General features: G+C 36.5%; 1 protein-coding gene across 6 annotated transcripts in view; it reads right to left on the reverse strand.

Annotated features, from left to right (window-relative positions):
• Positions 1 to 1,142: 1,142 nt before the first annotated feature.
• U2SURP (U2 snRNP associated SURP domain containing) overlaps positions 1,143 to 18,936 on the reverse strand; it is a 46,972-nt gene continuing 29,178 nt past the window's right edge. For 5 of the 6 annotated variants that reach the window (XM_064457672.1, XM_064457671.1, XM_064457669.1 and 2 more), the window contains 8 exons: positions 17,378 to 17,534; positions 16,898 to 16,993; positions 16,255 to 16,321; positions 15,127 to 15,289; positions 6,991 to 7,101; positions 4,419 to 4,537; positions 3,374 to 3,550; positions 1,143 to 2,107 (listed from right to left, as the gene is read on the reverse strand). In XM_064457672.1, coding sequence (XP_064313742.1) covers positions 1,969 to 2,107; positions 3,374 to 3,550; positions 4,419 to 4,537; positions 6,991 to 7,101; positions 15,127 to 15,289; positions 16,255 to 16,321; positions 16,898 to 16,993; positions 17,378 to 17,534 — 1,029 coding nt within the window. In that variant the 3' untranslated portion in view covers positions 1,143 to 1,968. The remainder of the gene's footprint in view (positions 2,108 to 3,373; positions 3,551 to 4,418; positions 4,538 to 6,990; positions 7,102 to 15,126; positions 15,290 to 16,254; positions 16,322 to 16,897; positions 16,994 to 17,377; positions 17,535 to 18,936) is intronic. The other variant, XM_064457673.1, reaches the window with a different exon arrangement.

The following is an 18,936-nucleotide window of genomic DNA, read 5'->3' on the forward strand; positions in this document are numbered from 1 at the left end:
CGGATCTGAAGTTATTTTCTTCCTATTGTAAAGTTAGGATTCTCCCTGTCCCCAACCTATTTTAGTATCTATTTTTTGCTCTAGAAAACCTTGTCTAGTTTGTGCCAGGTGTGAACATGCAGCATTTAAAAAAAAAAAACAACTTTGTTTCTAATAGTTTAGCTACCAAAATCTGTACATCTGGAACACCTTATGTTACAGGGAGAAAGAAAAATACAGAAAATAAACTCTGCATGTTTCTAAAACAGATTCTTTATAATGTCATATAAACAGATATTAGGTGTATTCTTTTCTCATTATTAATGCATCTATTCAATACTCATTCTAAGGAAGTCTTTACAGTACACATGCATTCTGCAGATTTTCAGTATTCAAGATCATCTCAGTTTTCATTAGCAAAGAGAATTCTCCACTTAATTTTCACATTTGCAACAATTTACATAATCCTATAACAGAGTCTCCCATCAGGAAAATAATGGAGGAAATAAATTTTTTTCATTTTTTTCTTCTAAAAGTAAATACGCATATTTTTCAAAAGACCTTTTAGATCCTCCTTCTGAAAGTGTGGCCTCTTAGGCTATATACATGTACAACATAAGCCTTTGCCTGGCACATTTACAAAATGCTTACAATATAAAACCCGTTGATACACAAGTATCATGGCAGGCCATCATCCAGCATTCTGTGCCTGTAGTTAAGTACGGCTTTTGCTTTCAGAAACAGTTCACAGGAGCCCAGATCCCTTTTAATTTTATGTTTTTATTACAAATTTCCCACACCTCCAAGTATAAACACTGAACCCTGCCCGCCAGCCCCTCCCCCCCCCCCCAAGGTTGCAAGATAAGAGACCAAGGTGAAGCGATTTAAAGCCACATCAATGCCTAAAACAGAGAACAGGTTTGGAGAAGGGAAATCCTAACATTAAAAAAAAGTTAAACAGCCTCTTGATTCTAAAATATTAATAAATAAAATACATAAAAACTTAGTTTTCCCCATTTCAAAGAATTTCCACAACAGAGGAATAAATTCAGTAAAATAATGTAAAAGCTGTCCTTTTGGAGTAAAAATCAGTTTTAGGAAAAAAACAGTGTACTGTAGGTTGCAGTTATCATATCTATAGTTAAGGAAGAAGTCACAGAGCCTCAGGCTTGCTGTCTTTTTATTGTTCCCATGCATGCCATAAATATGGCTTGGTTTTGATACATCATGTATGTATGATATACATATACATGATGCATCTCCGCAGAGGCTTTTTTAAAAATTAACAAAACCACTACTCTGGTGTCACAGATATTCCCTGCAATTAAAATGGAGAAATACAAAGCAAAGATTTACTTGTAAAGCTTATGATGGTAGGTACCAGACTGTTCAACTGTTCTTACAGTAAAATATCACGGTAGGAAAGAAAATCCATCTACTGGATTCAAAGGGTGCTCTTATCTGGATAGTCAAACTAGTGGAAACAGAAACAGAGCTACCACTATACTGAAAGATCTAAGCGCCATAGTATGTCTGAAATACACAGTACTTCCAAACAAACTATGAATTCCTTTAGAGATCTGTATCGCCAGTGGGGCAAGAAAACAACACCTTAATTTTCTGTTCAGATTTTATTTGAAATCTAATTCAAATTGTCAAAGCTACAAAAAGGGGGAACATTTGAGTTATTTCTGCTATGTCACAACATTCTAAAACAAAATACCACTACTGCCAGCAGATCAGTTACACACATTTCTGATGAAACTCCTAAACACAAAAATGTTTCTTTTGGGAAATAGTCACAATGAAGATATTTTGTACAATATAAAACAATGACAGGTCTACAGATGCTGATACTCATGAGCATACACGTGCATTCACAAAAAAAAAAAATCAGGAATGCCTTTTTGTTTTTTAACAGACTCTTCAGGCACAAAAACAAAACCGCATTTCCAGTAAGTGACAGCATCATAAAAAATATTAACATTGTCAGTGTTTGCTTTTCTTTGACTTCTTGTGAGATCTGTGAGGAGAACGGGACTGAGACCTGGATTTTTTCCCTGACTTTTTAGGGGATCTGGATCGTGATCTTCTTGATCTTTTGGGTGTCCTGGAGCCAGATGGAGACCTGCAAAACAACCAAGTTTTGTGTCAAACACTAATTGATAATACCAGCTTTTTCTGCAGTTATTTAGCATTCGTTTGTTGAGCCAAACAAGGTAGAATACAATTTTCTCTAGTAAGGGGAAGTAACAGAACAATATCTTGCTTTTGAGAAAAACGGAAATTTTTGCATTATGAATTTTTTCATGTATTTTGGACTTAACTTCAGTGCTTAGAACACAAGAAAAATAACATCAACTCATGTCCTTCTTAAACCAACATAAGGAATTCACAACCTTCCATATATGCCTCAACCACCTTGGCTCTTGTATTAATAGCAGCCTACATCCATATAGAACAGAAATGAAAAAATTATGTTTGTTTTATGCAGAAATACTTTTGATCCTCAAACATGTTCAGCTTGTGATGTAACCCCACAGAATAAGAATGGACACTGAAAACTAATGTATTTGGTGTGGGTTAGGTGACAGTTCTGAAATAATCTAAATTGAATGATCATTGTATGAACTCTTAAAAAAAACTCAAATACTTTTCTATTTCTATTTTAATTCCTAACTTACAGCAAAAGAATCTGATTACTGTAAATATGTACTATGATTTTCTCAACAGCAAAGAAACTTTCCTCAGCATATCTGAGCAAGCTTATACCAATAAGATATTCTACAGCTCTCATAGAAATGGAAGCTGAACTTTTGAGTTTTGAGCTACAAAAGCATCAATATGATAATAAAATCTCACCCCAAGTTTAATGCTAACCAAAGACAAATATTTGTCAGTCTGGAGATTAGGAAATACCTACCTCTGAAACAAAAACACAGAAGCAGTATCTAATCTAGATTTTTTCCTTTTTCATTTAAAAAAACAAACCACAGAAGAGGAGCTTCATGTAAGCAAATCATCAGGGAAAGACTGCATGCTCGCTATAATTCTAGAAGCTCTACAGGCTACACGAGATTTGTCCTTTGAAAATAAAAGGCTAATAAAGCAGCAAAGTCCTTTGGTTCACAGCAGTATTTCTCAAAATTATCGGTAAACAGGTAAACAAGAACACAGAAGTGAAGAGTCTTGAGCTATTGAGGCAAGAGGCTGTACACATTTCAGACACCAAGTACCCAAAGATATTAACTAGGAACCTGCATATAGTCCATTATGAGAAAATACTTGTCTATCAAATGCACTCTGCTAAAAAGCATGCACACAAAACACCCAACCAAAATATACCTATGTATTTAACTTTCCTAAACCCGAAACAGACAAGATACCAGCTTACCTTTTGGCTTTTTTACTGACATCTCTGGGAGAATCTTTGTGCGATGACCGAGAACGTGAACTCTCTTTGTGGGACCGTTCAGAGCGCTCTGAGCGTTCTGATTTTGGTGACGGAGATTTTGCTCGCCTGCTGCCACTGCTGCGAGATGGACTAGGTGAAGCACTGTGTCGCCTTTTCCTTTGTAAAGAAAGCAGACACAGTTTTATACATAGAGACACAGAAGTGAAAATGTGTATTAAGAGAATGGATTCTTTTCTGTAGATATTTTCTTTTGCCAATGTAACATTAGATCCTCCGAAGTTAATAAAAAGTAGTAGGCTTTTTATTACTTTAAAAAAATAAAAGTTCAACATGTGCACCAGATTCTTCTCTGGTTGAAAAAAATTAAGGCCTGTGACTCATCTTTGTTTACTCTAGTGTAAAAACATTGTCATAGTTTCCTTAAAAGCAAGGCATTTTACTGCATTTACACTTGATACAACAGAAAAGTTTGGCTATCTAAATATTAGAAGATCAGAATGTACAATCAACTACCCTAAAACTAGCTGTTTTGAAGAATTTTCACCTTGAGATGAGTAACATTTAAACCTCCACAAATAATTTGTGGTATGACTTCACTACAATTTTCTGACTAATACACTTCAGTCAATTTACTGCTGAAGAGAGTTGAATTTGCCCTGTTTTCAACTGGTCATTATTTTACCATGTTTCCTCATGGCCTAAACAAGCCAAAGGGGGATTCAATTCAAAAGGGTATGTCACTTGGGGTGGGATAAAAATGACAACTCCTTTAAAATTTAGAAGCATGTTTTATCATCCAAAGCACCTTTTTGGGGTGTTTTTTGTTTGCTTGGGAGGTTTTTTTGATAGTGGGTTTTTTTTTGGGGGGGGGGGTGTGGGTGTGGATTTTTTGTTTGGGTGGTTTTGTGGTTTTCTTTTAAAGTAAGATGCATGATACAATGTAATTTCAAGGCTGCCATTGTATACAAAGATGCTACCTGTGAAGATTTTCCTCCCACCCACTTTACTCTGAGTAAAGCCATACCTCTCTTTTCTTGTTGGTGTACATTCCTCCTTTTCCTTCTTATCTTTGGACCTGGATTCAGATTTTTCCTTGTCCTTTTTGTCTCTGTCCCGTTCTCTTTCCAACTCTTTTTCTTTTTCCTAAATTAATAGAAGCATTCATTATTTCAGATGAGGTATGACTAATTATTAAGTAAAGACAACAAAGCTACTCACAAACAGCAGAAAAGCACTAAGCACTGAAGAAACACAGCACATAATCTGGGAAGAAACTAATAGTCACACCATACCCGCTCTCCAAATCTTTACTACTGCTTCGTTATAACTCAAACACGGACAAGAACATGAAAGATGTCACCCTACGTGAGAAAGTCTGAGTATCTAATTGGAAACGAACCGTCTTCAATTCTACGAATTTCAGGGAAGCATTACAGCTGTAATACATTTTCTAAACTAAACATGAAAGAATATGAGGAACATCTTTCTACTTAAAACATATGCATTCATCTTCATTAATCCAGAATGAAAATTGAGATAATCTCATAACTACAAGACATCTACAGACAAAACAAATACAAACAAGATTCTGCAACAACATTTACTCTGTCAAAAAAAAAACAAACCACAAATACGGTCCGTTTCTACATACTAACAGGACAGTTTTGAAAGAAAATATATACCCTGAGCACATCTTGTTTGTCTGTCAAATAGTTAGAAAATTCACTATATAAAAATAAACCTAAACCATCAGCAAGTCTGAACACAGATCAAGAGATGTGCTTCTTTCAGTATTTGCATTAAAAAAATTCCTTCCATGGCAAAAAATAAACAGATATACCCTGCATACCCCATAAAGACAACAAAGAAAGGGTGATTTAGCTAAATCAAATGGGGGAGGAGGGGAAGAGGGGAAGGAGGGAGGGGAAATAACACAAGTGCAGGAAATACCAGGACAGCTACACTAATCTAGTCTCACATTTTCTTTACATGGAAGATTTACCAGTAACATTTTAACGTGTCCCTCATCATTATACCTACTATTGAAAACAATTGTTAGATTCCACCAAAATCAATGGGCTCTTAAGATGTGCCTAGCTTATTTGATTGCATAACTAATTACTTCATCTTGATAAATAGGAATAAACAGTATTTTAAATAAGTTCCTATTCCCTTAATAATATACAAACTACTAGGAAATTTACTCTTGGAAAGCTTATTCTATAGTAAATTAGACAAAAACCAATGACTAACCACCAAGTTAGTGGGAAATGCAGTCAGAACCAGCATTACATTATTATTATTATTATTATACAAACTAATTTTATTATGGCATTAGAGCAAAAGAGTAAGTTATTCCCTTAACAGGTTTGTTATTGTTTTAAAGAACACCTATTATAATTACTAAATATTTCTTAAGTAAGTATTACCTTTATCATCGAAGGTAAAAGTGAGATAATTGTTAAAAATCTAAATTGTTGCAGGCTGGTTGAATTAATTCAACACAAGGCATCTAACAAAGTTACCAGGATTACAATTTCTGTTTCTTTAAACTAATGTCTCATTAAACATTCTGTGCTTACTGTACAAATCACTTCTTTCTCCAATTACAGAAAACATTGAGGAAGGGGGAAGCTTTAGGATGCAACTACATTTAAATGGAAAATTACTTATAAAAATTGAAGTCTTAACTGCTAACATCAACCTCCAAATGTGTAAATCTCCTTCAGGGATCAGCTTTCTTAATTTTCACAAGTCTATTTCTTCAGGGTACTGCACAAAATTACTTTAGTGAATTAGTCAGATACGGAGGACCAAGTAATGCAAAGACCAGGTGACAGAAACACCTGGTGAAAACTGCCCGTTTGTATTTAGCTTCCAAGAAACTGCATGGGTACCTAATTTCATCATTGATCTGTCAGGCTGTGAAACCAAATTAGAGAAGCAACTGCCACTTGCTCTCTCTCACTAAATGCGTTGTCCATTCAGGCAACATGATCTTCCATTATGTTTCAAAGATTTGAGATCACATGACATCACATATATGATGCTAATTTTTAAAGCTGCTCTGACTTCATAGTCCAGAGAGGACTACTAAAAATGGTAATGCTACAGAATTATACATTTTGGGCAACAGTATGAGCTGGAATTATGCAGGAAATCTTAGACACTGGAGAATCAGAAGCACATATGCTGCTTAATACTATTCTTTCTCTTCCTTTGGAAGCCTTTAGCACAGTGGATCAATTACTAAAAGCAAAATGAAGAGTCTGATGAACATCTTCAATTGACAGCTCTCCCTTTCCTTTCCCACACCTAACAGTTTGCTTAATGTAGTAGATCCAGAAGTGACCTCTTAAGGTTTCAATACATTCTAATCATACCCATCTGCACAGTGTGAAATACTACATCATTTTGATTAAAAAGAGATTATAGTCTACTCTGCAGAATCCACTTGGACTTAGACATGCAGTTTGACATTACAGCAGAATTTTAATGAGAACCATGTGTTGTTACACTTAATGCCACCTTACATTTGATAAACTCAACAAAAGCCTATCACAGAATCAGAGCCAAACATAAAGAACATTTCTTACCCTCTGGAGCAGCTTGTCTCTATAGTGTTCAACCTGTTCCTGAAAACTCTGGCCTGGTTTCTTGGGTCTTTTCCCAGACTCTAACTCATCCTGAAACTTCATCACCTTAAGCTGTGAAAATAATACTGACCATTAGGTTATTGGGCTTATTATTATCCAGTTAGGCAGGTGGCTGAAAATGAAATTTCCACGATTTAAAAAAATCAGTGTCCTTCATTCTTTCTATACAAGTTTGTGCACAAAATGATACTAACTTCATTTAAACTGCATCAAAGCAACAAAACCACATACTTGTCTACAGGCACCTGCAGTTGTTTACAGATGTGTTAAGAACTAAAAATAAAGGGATTTTTTTCTGTTATTCTACTAAATTCTGTTTCCATCATTAGAACACTGCACCCTTACGTTTCTTAGATGATTATCCGATTTTTCGTTCAAAATGAGATCATTTACTGCAGGTGCCTTAATATATTGTTTCAACTTTTCTTGTCTACTCCCAGTTTTCCTTCAGAAACTGCCTTTTTTCCATTTAACTCTAAATATTAAAATCAAATGACTGACATAATTAGGACATAAATGAAATGCATCTCCTCTTCAGGGCTTTTTGCACAGAGTGGCTGATTTGAAAGAAGTGATTTTTACTAACATAATATTCTTTCACATGCTCTCAGGCTTAGCAACAAAATTCATTCACATTACTGCGATAATATCCCCAACTGGGCCATAAAGTTAAGCAAATGTCAGAATTTTTCCATGTGAATTTTTTTCTTTGGGGGGGTGAGCTGTGGTCTAGATACACTAAAACCTTTCTCCAGGTTGATTCACATCATAAAACTTCACTTACAACTCTCATCATTTGTCATTTTTTTAAGCTTACTGACGTGGCCTTCTACAAACAATCTTTCCATTTTTTTGTATAAGGATGTGTCTTTTTTGGAGGCATGGGAAGGAGCTTTGTAATAAATCATGTTGTATTTGCCAGCCCTCTTCCAAGTGTTTATGCTCTGACCCTTCCTGTTTCAATACCGACCTGCACAGTCACATACACAAGAATATATTTTTCCAGTGCTTGAGGTTTCATTTTTAGCAAACAAAATATTTCTCTTTAGAAATATTTAACTCTTCCACACTGACAACACAAAACGGAAAAGACTTTGCAACTGTGTCCATTTTGATTATCTGCATGGATTCTTATTCTCCAGGTCCTCAATTCCCTAATATGAAGCAAGGGGTAAAAAAAAAAAAAATAAAATCAAACCCTAAAGGTTTTTCCTTCCCTCTCAAAAGCAGCAGGCCAAACTGGATATGAAGATACCATATATTCTAATCAGCCCTTCCAATTATTGACTGAACACAAAGGAAAGGTCTCACAAAAACAAACTAATCACAAGTACAAATATGTTAAGAAACATAAAACCCCAGCAAAGACTGCAGTACTCTGAATCAGGATCCCCTTCAGTTACAGATCTTATGCCAACAACACATTTTCATTGTAGTCTCAAATACGATGGAGCAACATGTTTCAGGGCAGGGGTGGCACACAGGGAAAGGCATTGCCATCTTGTTCCATGGTAAATTTCTGACAAATGTTCTGCTTACCTCCCTCATTTACAGAGTATGCTCTATCTATGGTTGAGCATTTTTCGTTTTCCTTAAAACTCAGCCAATTAAATAGTCAGCAGCCAATGGAAACCTGACATCGTCGTTTGTCACATACCACTCCACCTTCCATAAAGACGTTTTTCTCTTCTACCCCCTTCAAATGCAGAAATTTCAAAAGCAGGAATACCTCTTGGAACCATATATTCAGTGTCACCCTGTACCACCTGTTCTGGTAAGAAATCAAGACTGCATTCTCTACCATCATGTAAACTCCAAGGCCATCAGTTGCTTAGCATATCCAGTACTGAACAGGAGTACAGAGGAGGCTTAGCTGATCCAGAAGGCCTCTTAGGCTGTTATGGTATGGACATGCCCATAAGATTTCTACTTTGTTTTCCCAACTAAATCACTGTGATAATAAAAAAAACCCACACGCAAAAGCAAAACACCCAAAACCCCCCACTAAACGAACAAACAAAAGCAACAAAAAAACCACACCAAAAAACCCCACCACAAAACAAAAACCCATCCTTACAAGATCTAATTTCTCTATATTTTTAGCCAACAAAGCTGTGACACTACCCCTGCTTAACCCTGTTGAAAGCAAGGAAGCATAAGTCTATAACCCAAAGTAACCTGAAATGAAGGTAAAACCCTTAGGAACCCTATCAACAGGCTTTACTTGATTTAATAAACTCATCTGTATGCAAACAAATACAGAACTTCTAGCAGCCCATCTTACATGCATATCACAACCCACTGCTGGCATGAAATGTAAAATGCCAAGAGGAACTATTGGCATGTAACTTTTCCAATAACTGCGCACTGGGGGTAGTGGTCATTAGCAGGTGCCTCGAGAAAGGAAAAGCAGGGAAAGCCTATACAGCAACCAAACTCAATACCTCCCCAAATTCCAACTAAGATCATCTAGTCTCCTCAGACAGCTGTGGCCTTTCACAGACCAATCAATAGATCTCTCTTCTGCACACTTGCTGGATCTCCCTTTGAACCCCTGTAATGACTCCTTTTGGAAAGATGCTGTGGGCAGAGGAAATCAGCTCTAGTATATCCCCTGAAAAGGAAAACTAAGCGTTATGAGAAGCTGAGATGATACCAACATCTCACTACAGAAAGAACATTCTCTTCCACCTTCCTTCTCCAATCCTGCACTTTAAGCAAAAGGTTCCTCCTCCACCCTGCCCTTGTAGCAGCTGCAGTGCTTGGCTGAGTCTTCCATAAATAAGCCAGATCAATTCACTAACCCAGCACAAGCCCACCCCCACCCCCTTCCCCTGTCAATTTTTGCCCCTCTGCATTATTGAGATGTATTGGCTCAGGGGAACAATGAGCAAATGCCAGATCTCACAGGTAGTATCAGGATATTGTCTTTCAGCAGAGGTGAGCATTTAGATCAGATCAGCTCATCCTACACCTTGATGTATAGCAGCTTTTGCTACTTGCTCTAAAACATAACCACCATAACTATGTTTTAAAAGAAAAGTTACTTAGGTCCCAAAGTCCAGAAAAGAATTCTAAAAGTAATTTCTATCACTCAGAACTACTAAACTTACACGTTTGGTTATCTTCCCTCACCATTTCACTATTCATAGCATATTGGCCATATTGAACATTCTTCTTATTGGTCTCTTCATGTAGAGTATATGATGTTTAGATTCCTATCATAGAGTTCTACATACCCCCCCAAGGAAAAAGAGATCCTTAAAACTTAGGCTTAAATCTGCTTAAGCATTAATCGATGAATTTTGTAAGCATTCCAGTTTGTAAACTTGCATTTAGAAAAAATATATAATTGAATTGATTATTTCTTAACTATCTTGTCCAACAGACAAAAACTACTAAGCCTGTTTATCCTTAGAAATAGATACATTGACTCCATCTAGACTACCTCTGGAGTCAGTAATGCATGTGGTAATATGGGAAGGGAAACTTTTCAAAGCCCTGTGCCAAAACTTTGTAATACTAATTTCTTAGACGCAGCATTCTCCCACAGCAAAGAGAGTTTAGAGGTTTTCAGAGACTGTAATGCAGAAGTGTTAAATATCATCGGAGTTCCTGTGAGCAATCCCTACTAAATGCTCCAATGCAGGGATCACATTTCTCACTAACCACAAGGAGGTATCTCCCATATGTTCAAGATACATGCCTCTTGTCTACTGGTTCTCATCTTGAAGTTTTCCACCTCTCTCCTCAAACTCATCTGAGCAGAGTTTGAAAGATTTAGCCTTTCCTAGAAGACAAGGCCAGTAACCAGTAAGCTAGCAAGTTACAGAGAAGGGTAACATCTTGCTATCACAGTTCAGGGAAACCAGGCTGATGCAGACTGAAGCCCTGCCTGTAGCTTTTTGCACTTTGACAAACAGGTGTGCTGTGGGTAGCCTCTCTTGCTTGAAATGCATCTATTTTCAAAAGCTGTTCTTGGTTTTCTGATCTTCTGCTGACACTGAGTCCACACACAGTGGTCTTCAGGGGAAAAACAAAAAAAAGGAGGGGGGGCTTTTTTTCCACAAGAGATCATTGCAGTTACACAGCTTCAGAACTTAAGTGGCCAGGTCCAAACGCAACTTATTTGAGGTAAATTAGCTGAATACTACATACTAGGATTACCTAGGAAGTTAATAATCAAATTGACGAAAGACAGGAATTTCTGCTTGATAGATAATTGCACTCAAATCTAGACTGATTACAGACAGGTTAGACATCCAAGCAGACCAAAGTGTTTTGCTTTTGCATAAAAAAGACTCTCCCCAACAATGGCTGCAACAAGTCCTACACTTTGCCAGAAGCAGAGCAAAATATTTCTTCAAAAGCTTGAGTTTTCCAGCAAGTCTATGAGCAATGCAGAATTTCTGCAGCTACAATATTATCAGCAACAGGTGACAGCAATACTGGTGTACACATGTGAAACACCTCTTCAGCTGTAACAGATTTCTGGCATGCTCAGTCACACTCATAGGATGTCATGTGTCTTGGAGCTAAGCAAATCCTCGGTTTTCTTTGTGTAAAATAGAAGTAGATTCAAAGACTTAAAATAGACCAGAATATGCTGAATTAACGTAGTCATGATCTTCTAAGAAAGAACTGCTATAAGAAAAGAAACTATTGGTCAAGCAAGAGCCAATTTGTCTCATCTGTTGTTATTAAGCTGCAACGAGCAAGATATTTAATTGGATATCTTTTTGCCATTTTGCACTGGCCTCAAATGAGCTAGTTACAGAAGCCTACATAGCCTGTAAAGGCCAATGGGTTATATTGTTCTAGTGATGATTACAAGCCTCAGATAGCTCCAACGACTTGATGAGCACACACAGAGAAGTGAGTACTCTGCGTACTAAGCGCCATATCATCCAAAGAAAGAAATAACGGAAACTGTATGGAACTTCACTTTGACACAGGTATACAAGGGCCTTGAAATCCAGAACAGGCCTTGGATACAATTTGCTCCTGTGGGCTACGCTTAATCTATTCTAATCTTGTGCTCTAGTCATTCTCTGTTGGAGGCTGAATACTACACAGTGAAGTAACTTTCATCTTGTCTGGTAGAGCAATTTGTATCAAGAAAGCAAGGAAAGTAACCTTTCCTTTGTGACATGCAGGAAAAAATTACTTGGCTTTTGGTAGAAAAATACATTGCACCTCAAATACTGTGACACATTTGGGGTGGGGGGGTGGGGGGAGGGGCAGGCAGGGTGAGAGTGAAATTTCTGTTTATGTACAGGGCCAGGGGGTTACTGACAGAGCACAAACACAGGGTGGTATAACAGACTCCATCCCTGCATCTCCTCAAGCTCAGTGGTATGTAGCAGAAAGGCTGAACAGGAAGACTGAAAACCATTAGTCTTCTACCTCTGATTAAGCAATCAAACTCCACTTTGAGGTCTCAGGTGGCTAACACAAAGGTGACTAAAGGCAGCTACTGAAGAGAACAAATCTCCTGTTTGACCCTTTTGGAAGCACTGATACGTGTAGATTTGCCAAGAGCCTGCCTACTGCTGCAGATGAAGCCTGCACTATACTTTTTTTGGGTTAGGATTATAAAGTCTTGTGCAGCAAGATGGAGACAGAACTAAAATACCTTAGAGAAAGGTCCAAGGACTACAATGCTACTTCATTTTTTCTATGGTTTTTGTACGCTCTGAGGAAACAAGCTTAATGAACAATTTAATCACGACAAAATTCCCATTTTTCTAACACTTCACAGCACCGAGGTCTCTTTACGAAGAGGAATATACCTTTATTTTATGTCCATGGGGTGGGGAAAGAGGAAAAAAATGAAGAAATCACTGTTCTTCAGTGTTAGAAAAACACCTCTGCCCTTGCTAAGTTCTGGGAAGAATTCACACTTCAGCAAGGTTAAAGGGGTATGGGGGAAGGCAAAGGGTTAATAACTTGACTTCTCTGATGGCACCAGTCTGATGGCTGTGGCCAAAGCTTGTTTCTTACTGCACTTGCCCTCCCAGCAGACAAACTTCATCTACTAACTGTGCCAAGAGAAAGAATTGGTTGTTTGTATTCATGAATTTGCATGAATACATTAAAAAAATGTGTTTTAGCTTCCCTGATAGTCATTGTGTCAACTGCTAGAGAATCAGATATTGCCACGTTTTTTGCCAAAGACCTTATACAACATTTTTAATAGTGTGTATTAGATGGCATAGTTGTTAAAGCTGTTAATTGGGGGGGTGTGGGTGTGTGTGTGTGTGTGTGTGTGTGTGTGTGTGTGTGGTGGGGGTGTGTCTCAGTTCCTCCCCTCAAATTTAGTACTGGAAGAATTCTTTGGCAGGGACCGGGTACATACTAAGAAACTTTGAGTGTGAATGCTTTAAAGTAGTACAGGGAATACTTTCCTGTCAATGACAAACTTGAAAAATTGTAAAATTTAAGTACTTCTACATAGTGTCTGAAGTGTTCTGAAAATGAAAACAATTACAATCCTTTTCTGGCAATTCCAAAAGTCTGAAATTGAGATGGTAATTTACTTACCACAAAGAATAAAGATGGCAGGATGCACTTGAAAACCTCAAATATTTACCACCCAGAACTGTTACAGATAGGATACCTTGACTACAGAACTTCACCACTTGTGCATGTGAAACTGACAATGGTTAAAGTAAATCACTTCCTAATCTGCCTCCACAACTCCCAGAATAACATCTATAAAACAGATACTCAATCTGAAAGAAGCCCTTTCCATAACCACTACAATCATTATCACAGCAAAATGAAAACTAGTTTCACTTGTACTGTCATCAGTCTAACATCATACATTTTCTACAGAACTACTGCCACCCTGAGTCAAGTCAGACACAAATCCCATTTAGCTTTTCTCAAATTCAGAACGTACTCACTTCAAATGGCTATGCATCACAAACTTTCAAGCTGCTATGCAAAGCAAGAGGGTTTTAAGTGCTTAGTTATAGTCCATTAATCCTAACAATCTGAATTATTAAACGAGCATATCTGGGAGACACATTTGTGACACTTTAAAATATTACTGTTTGTACATCTTAAAAGAATATTATGGGGCTTTGCTAATGTCTGATTTTAGGTAACTAGCACATTATAGCATAAATAGGTAGGCAACCACAACTTCGCCTTCAAAAATATTACCCAAATTATTATCTGTCACTTGGAGATGCTACAACTGCAACAAGTAGTTTAGCAGTTTCTTATTATCATTTTAATGCACTGAACAGAAGGTACAAGAATTTCAGTATTCAGTGTATTGTGAGTTCTAATACTGAATACAAGCTGGAAAGTTGTATGCAATTTTAAACCTGTTTTTGCATGGCACTGTATGACAGAAAAGCTTTACTGCCGGACAAAGCTCACGCTGCATTCACCTCCTAGTTACCTTCTCAGTCAACCACAAGCTCAGACGCCAGCATGAAAACATAAGAATCTGTGCTCAACCTTAACAGCTATACTAACACCAATGCTTGGAGAAAGGAGAAAAGAACGAGTGAGCTCTATAACCTGCAGGTTCTTCAATTAAAATGCCCCATTTCCAGGACCACCTAGTTTAGTTGCATCTACTTTTTGTTTGCTTGACTGACAGTGAAAGAGCAACTTTTCAAGGCAATAAAATACAGGCACTTCAAGGCAAGAGAGAGAACAAGAAAGGCATAGGACTGAGGCCACATCCAAAGTCACCCGCGCTTGCCAAGAGGGGGGAAGTGCAGAACAACTCAAGCAATCTAAGGCTACCAGTAGTACTGAAAAAGGACGCTGAAAAAGAAGAGTCATTCTCAACATGCAATATCGCCCAACTCAATTTTTTTTTTTTTGGGGGTGGGGGTGGGGTGGGGTGTCCTGCATTATTTTGAAAGCCAAAACAAGGCATGCCCAGGCCATAAACAAACATACCTTTATAAAAATACACTGGACTTAAAAAAAACCACTATATAATAGTACTGTAATTATTTCAGTAAAAGTAACTCCATATTATATGTAGAGAACTTGAGAGGGCAAGGATTAGAAAGGTACAGAGGGTGGCACAACACACCACATGCTGACCTCTATCTCTCGGAGTTTGGCACGCTTTTCTTCACTCATTTCTGAATATTTGACAGATGACTTGGATTCAGGCATTTCTTCTTTAATAGGATTGGAATACATGTGTTGTTCTTCTGACTTAGAACTCTGAGTATCTTCCTCATCTTCACTTTCTTCTTCTTGACTTTACAGAAAACAAATATATTTAAGTTAATTCAGTAAGACAATTATCTGTTACAAAATTTACAATCTCCCCTACTTATTTTTATGATTAGTTACTAGTTTTGAAATCTGTGAATTAAGACTATTATGTAAAAGTCTGCAGCTACAAAACAGTCTCCATCTGTGAGACATCTCAATCTTTTAATTAAATTGTTAGCTTTTATTACTCAGATAATTAACACTTTTCATATAACCAGAATGCAGAATTCTTGAAATTTACAGTCACCAAATCCATATCTAACTCAGCTACAAAACATGCCCATTACCTTAATAAAATCTCTTTAAGTACCGTAATCATGCTTTTCAGATATAAGTTTTATCAAAAACCAAAAGTAGAGTAAATTTTGTTCTTTGGAGACAAGCATGTGATGGCACATATTCAAAATTAAATTCCCAGACTGGCCACTAGAGTGCTGCAGTACTACACGCAATGCAGTATGTTATTTAAAGCACTACTAATAGATGTTCTCAACTGCCTACAGAGCGAAGTCACTAACAGGTGACAGGGAGTGTATCAGCATCCAAAGAAACACATACATCAGCATATTATCCACTGTGTCTCAAAAGCAAAAGGCAGAGTCTTAGATACATTCATACACATCTGACATCAAGATTTCCAAACTATAAACTACTACTACCTCAGTTCTTCGTATTTGCCATTCAGTTCTCAAATGAGTCTCAATTTAAAGATTATGGATAACAACTCTACCAAAAGGTGTAATTTATCTTGTTAGAAAAAATTATGGGGGCTAGAAGCATGCTGTACCTAAAACCCTGATTCTTCTCCATTTGCTTATTTTCCCACTGTCAAAAATTTCATTTTTGTTCTGCTCTTATAGTACATTTATATCTTACAGTGAGTTTCAAAAGACACTCAACCTTAGACAAAAAATTAATATATTTTCATCAGAATGAAAAAGTATTTACTTTTGAATTTCCTCCTCCTCAGATTCTTCATGTTGGTCAAAAAGCTCCCACTTAGAAGTAGTAACAGCTAGAAGAGACAGTAAGGTAACTTTAACAACAGAAAAAGCAATCACTTAATCTGAAAATTAGTATTTGTAGATATAATAAAAATTACAATGTGGTAAAAGTTACCAGCACCTTTCACTTAATACAGACTTTCTATTTCATAGAAATACTCAAAACTACACATTATCAGAATATTTACTATTTGCAGAGATATTCGCTTGCATTGCACATGTTTCAGTAAAGCCTTCAAAAGCAGCCAAGTTTTGTCAGTTTGTAAAATATTTCAAACAAATATTTAGAAAGACTGCCAACCACTCACAAAGATTTTTTTTTCTGCATTTATTCTTAATGAACTGGGAATTATTTTTAAAGGCTAGTACGTTATCAAAGTAGAATAACAAAACCAGAACACACTATTTTCCTCGCTGAAGTTATAGCCAAAAAAAGTTACTTCTAAAAATCCTACTGTGTTACTACAGAAATCATATTAGCACTTTTAAAAAGATCAACTGAAAATAATCATGAGATAGGCAAGTGACGTTAAGCTTTCAGTTTACTTAAGGAAGTGTTTTAGAAAATATATAGTTTGAAAACTAACCTTGAGCTTCCAGTTCCGATTCATCCACTGCTTCCCACTTTGAAGGGGCAACTTTAAATATAGGCTCATTCTTTTTTGGGTCTTCAGCCGCATCCACTGATGGAGAAAAGAGACACAGAAAAATAATCTCCAAAGCTCTTCAAAAGTTCAAACAGAAAAATCCTAATACAACAATCAGATTTAAATACTGAAGCGTATTATACCATTTTATTATTTGTTAAGAAAAGAAGTTTGGATTTGGAACCTGATGTGCATAACACCAAAGTCACCTACTGTGCCCCTGAAGCAATTCTAATCTAAAAGCAGTTTTAAAACTAATTCTTCTTAGAACAAATTGAAATTAATCAATTAAACATTTTATGGAGCTACATGCCATGTTAATTCTTGGCTGTACTTATAAAAAACTACTCAGGAGTTAAAAAAAAAAAAACATCAAAAATTGAAGATTCAAGTCAAAAGTGAAGTTGAAACATTTCGTACAAGGAACTCCATCAAGATCATCATCCAGCGATTTAATTGGGACTCCATCCAGGTCGTCAATAGGAGCTGCATCAATAGGAATTCCATCCACATCTTCTAGTGGAGCACCGTCAAGCTCTTCCTCAATTGGGGCACCATCAAGATCATCTGGTACTTCCTGAAAGCAAACACTAGTTAATTATTTCAAGAACAAATCTACATTACTTTACTTCTCCAATTATTGTTTCCTTTCTTTTCAAAGGAGTAGCTTTAAAACTACCTAAAACCCAAAAAACCTCAACTTTGTTTTTGCTACCAAGTACAATTGCTTATTGCAGAGGAAAAATATGACAATATCCCCCTCTAAAAACACACAACAAAGAACATGGAATTTGTCCACAATGACTGGAAGCTTTACAATACCTATATTCAAAAGAAGTTATATTAAGCTGAGGTTGAGCTCAAAATGAGCCAATTACAGTCAGATAAATTATACTTACTACATATGGAAGATTCCCTGAGAACCAGTAATCTGAACAACTGTCTGAAATCAACTATTTAGCAGGAACGCAAATTTAAGGAATACACATAAATGGTAAATACATGTACATATTCAAACTTGTTAGGTACAGGCACTGTCCCATATACATACACGTTCACCCTGCTCTACTGCTATGGGAAATAAGCTAACTTTCCAATTATAATGTAGGTCTCCCTCCCACTGTTCTGAAAGTTTCCAGAGTTACAAAATGAACTTATCCAAAACATACATGAACTTATCCAAAACATACATGAACTTATCCAAAACATACATGAACTTATCCAAAACATACATGAACTTATCCAAAACATACATGAACTTATCCAAAACATACATGAACTTATCCAAAACATACATGAACTTATCCAAAACATACATGAACTTATCCAAAACATACATGAACTTATCCAAAACATACATGAACTTATCCAAAACATACATGAACTTATCCAAAACATACATCCATTTATTAGTGTCTACTGTCTTGATTCTCTTAAATACAATATATACATGACTGTAAACAGATTAGTACACATTCAACTCAGTGATAATGATATTCTACAAATTTTAAGCCTAGAGCTTCAAAATATTGAATAATAATTTATACATGTCACTGTGCAGTAACTAAAACTCATTATATCTCATTTAAAATCACCTCCATAAAGGAAAAAAAAAAAAAGAGATAAATGCTATAACAAAACTAGAAATTTAGCAACCTGCTGCTCTAATACAACACAGTAAAGATCAGAGTAGAATATCACCAATGTAAACATTCTACCACAACCTTTCTCTCCAACTAAGAAAGCTCAGATGGCTCTATTGCATCCAAGTACGACATTCACACAAAAAGAAAGTGGATGATTCAGGTAGCCACATGCCTAGCTATTTAGGATTCTGAAATGAAAACTAATTCCTGAAATTCTAACCTAAAACTCACAGACAGGCACTACAGAGTATTTCCAATATGCAGGAGACACCTATCATTCTGCACTAGTCTGCTCTGAAATGGTCTCACAATATAGCTCCACCTCAGCAGCTT

This window comes from Phalacrocorax carbo, chromosome 7, assembly GCF_963921805.1.
Source record: "Phalacrocorax carbo chromosome 7, bPhaCar2.1, whole genome shotgun sequence".
In the NCBI taxonomy this organism is placed as follows: Eukaryota; Metazoa; Chordata; class Aves; order Suliformes; family Phalacrocoracidae; genus Phalacrocorax; species Phalacrocorax carbo.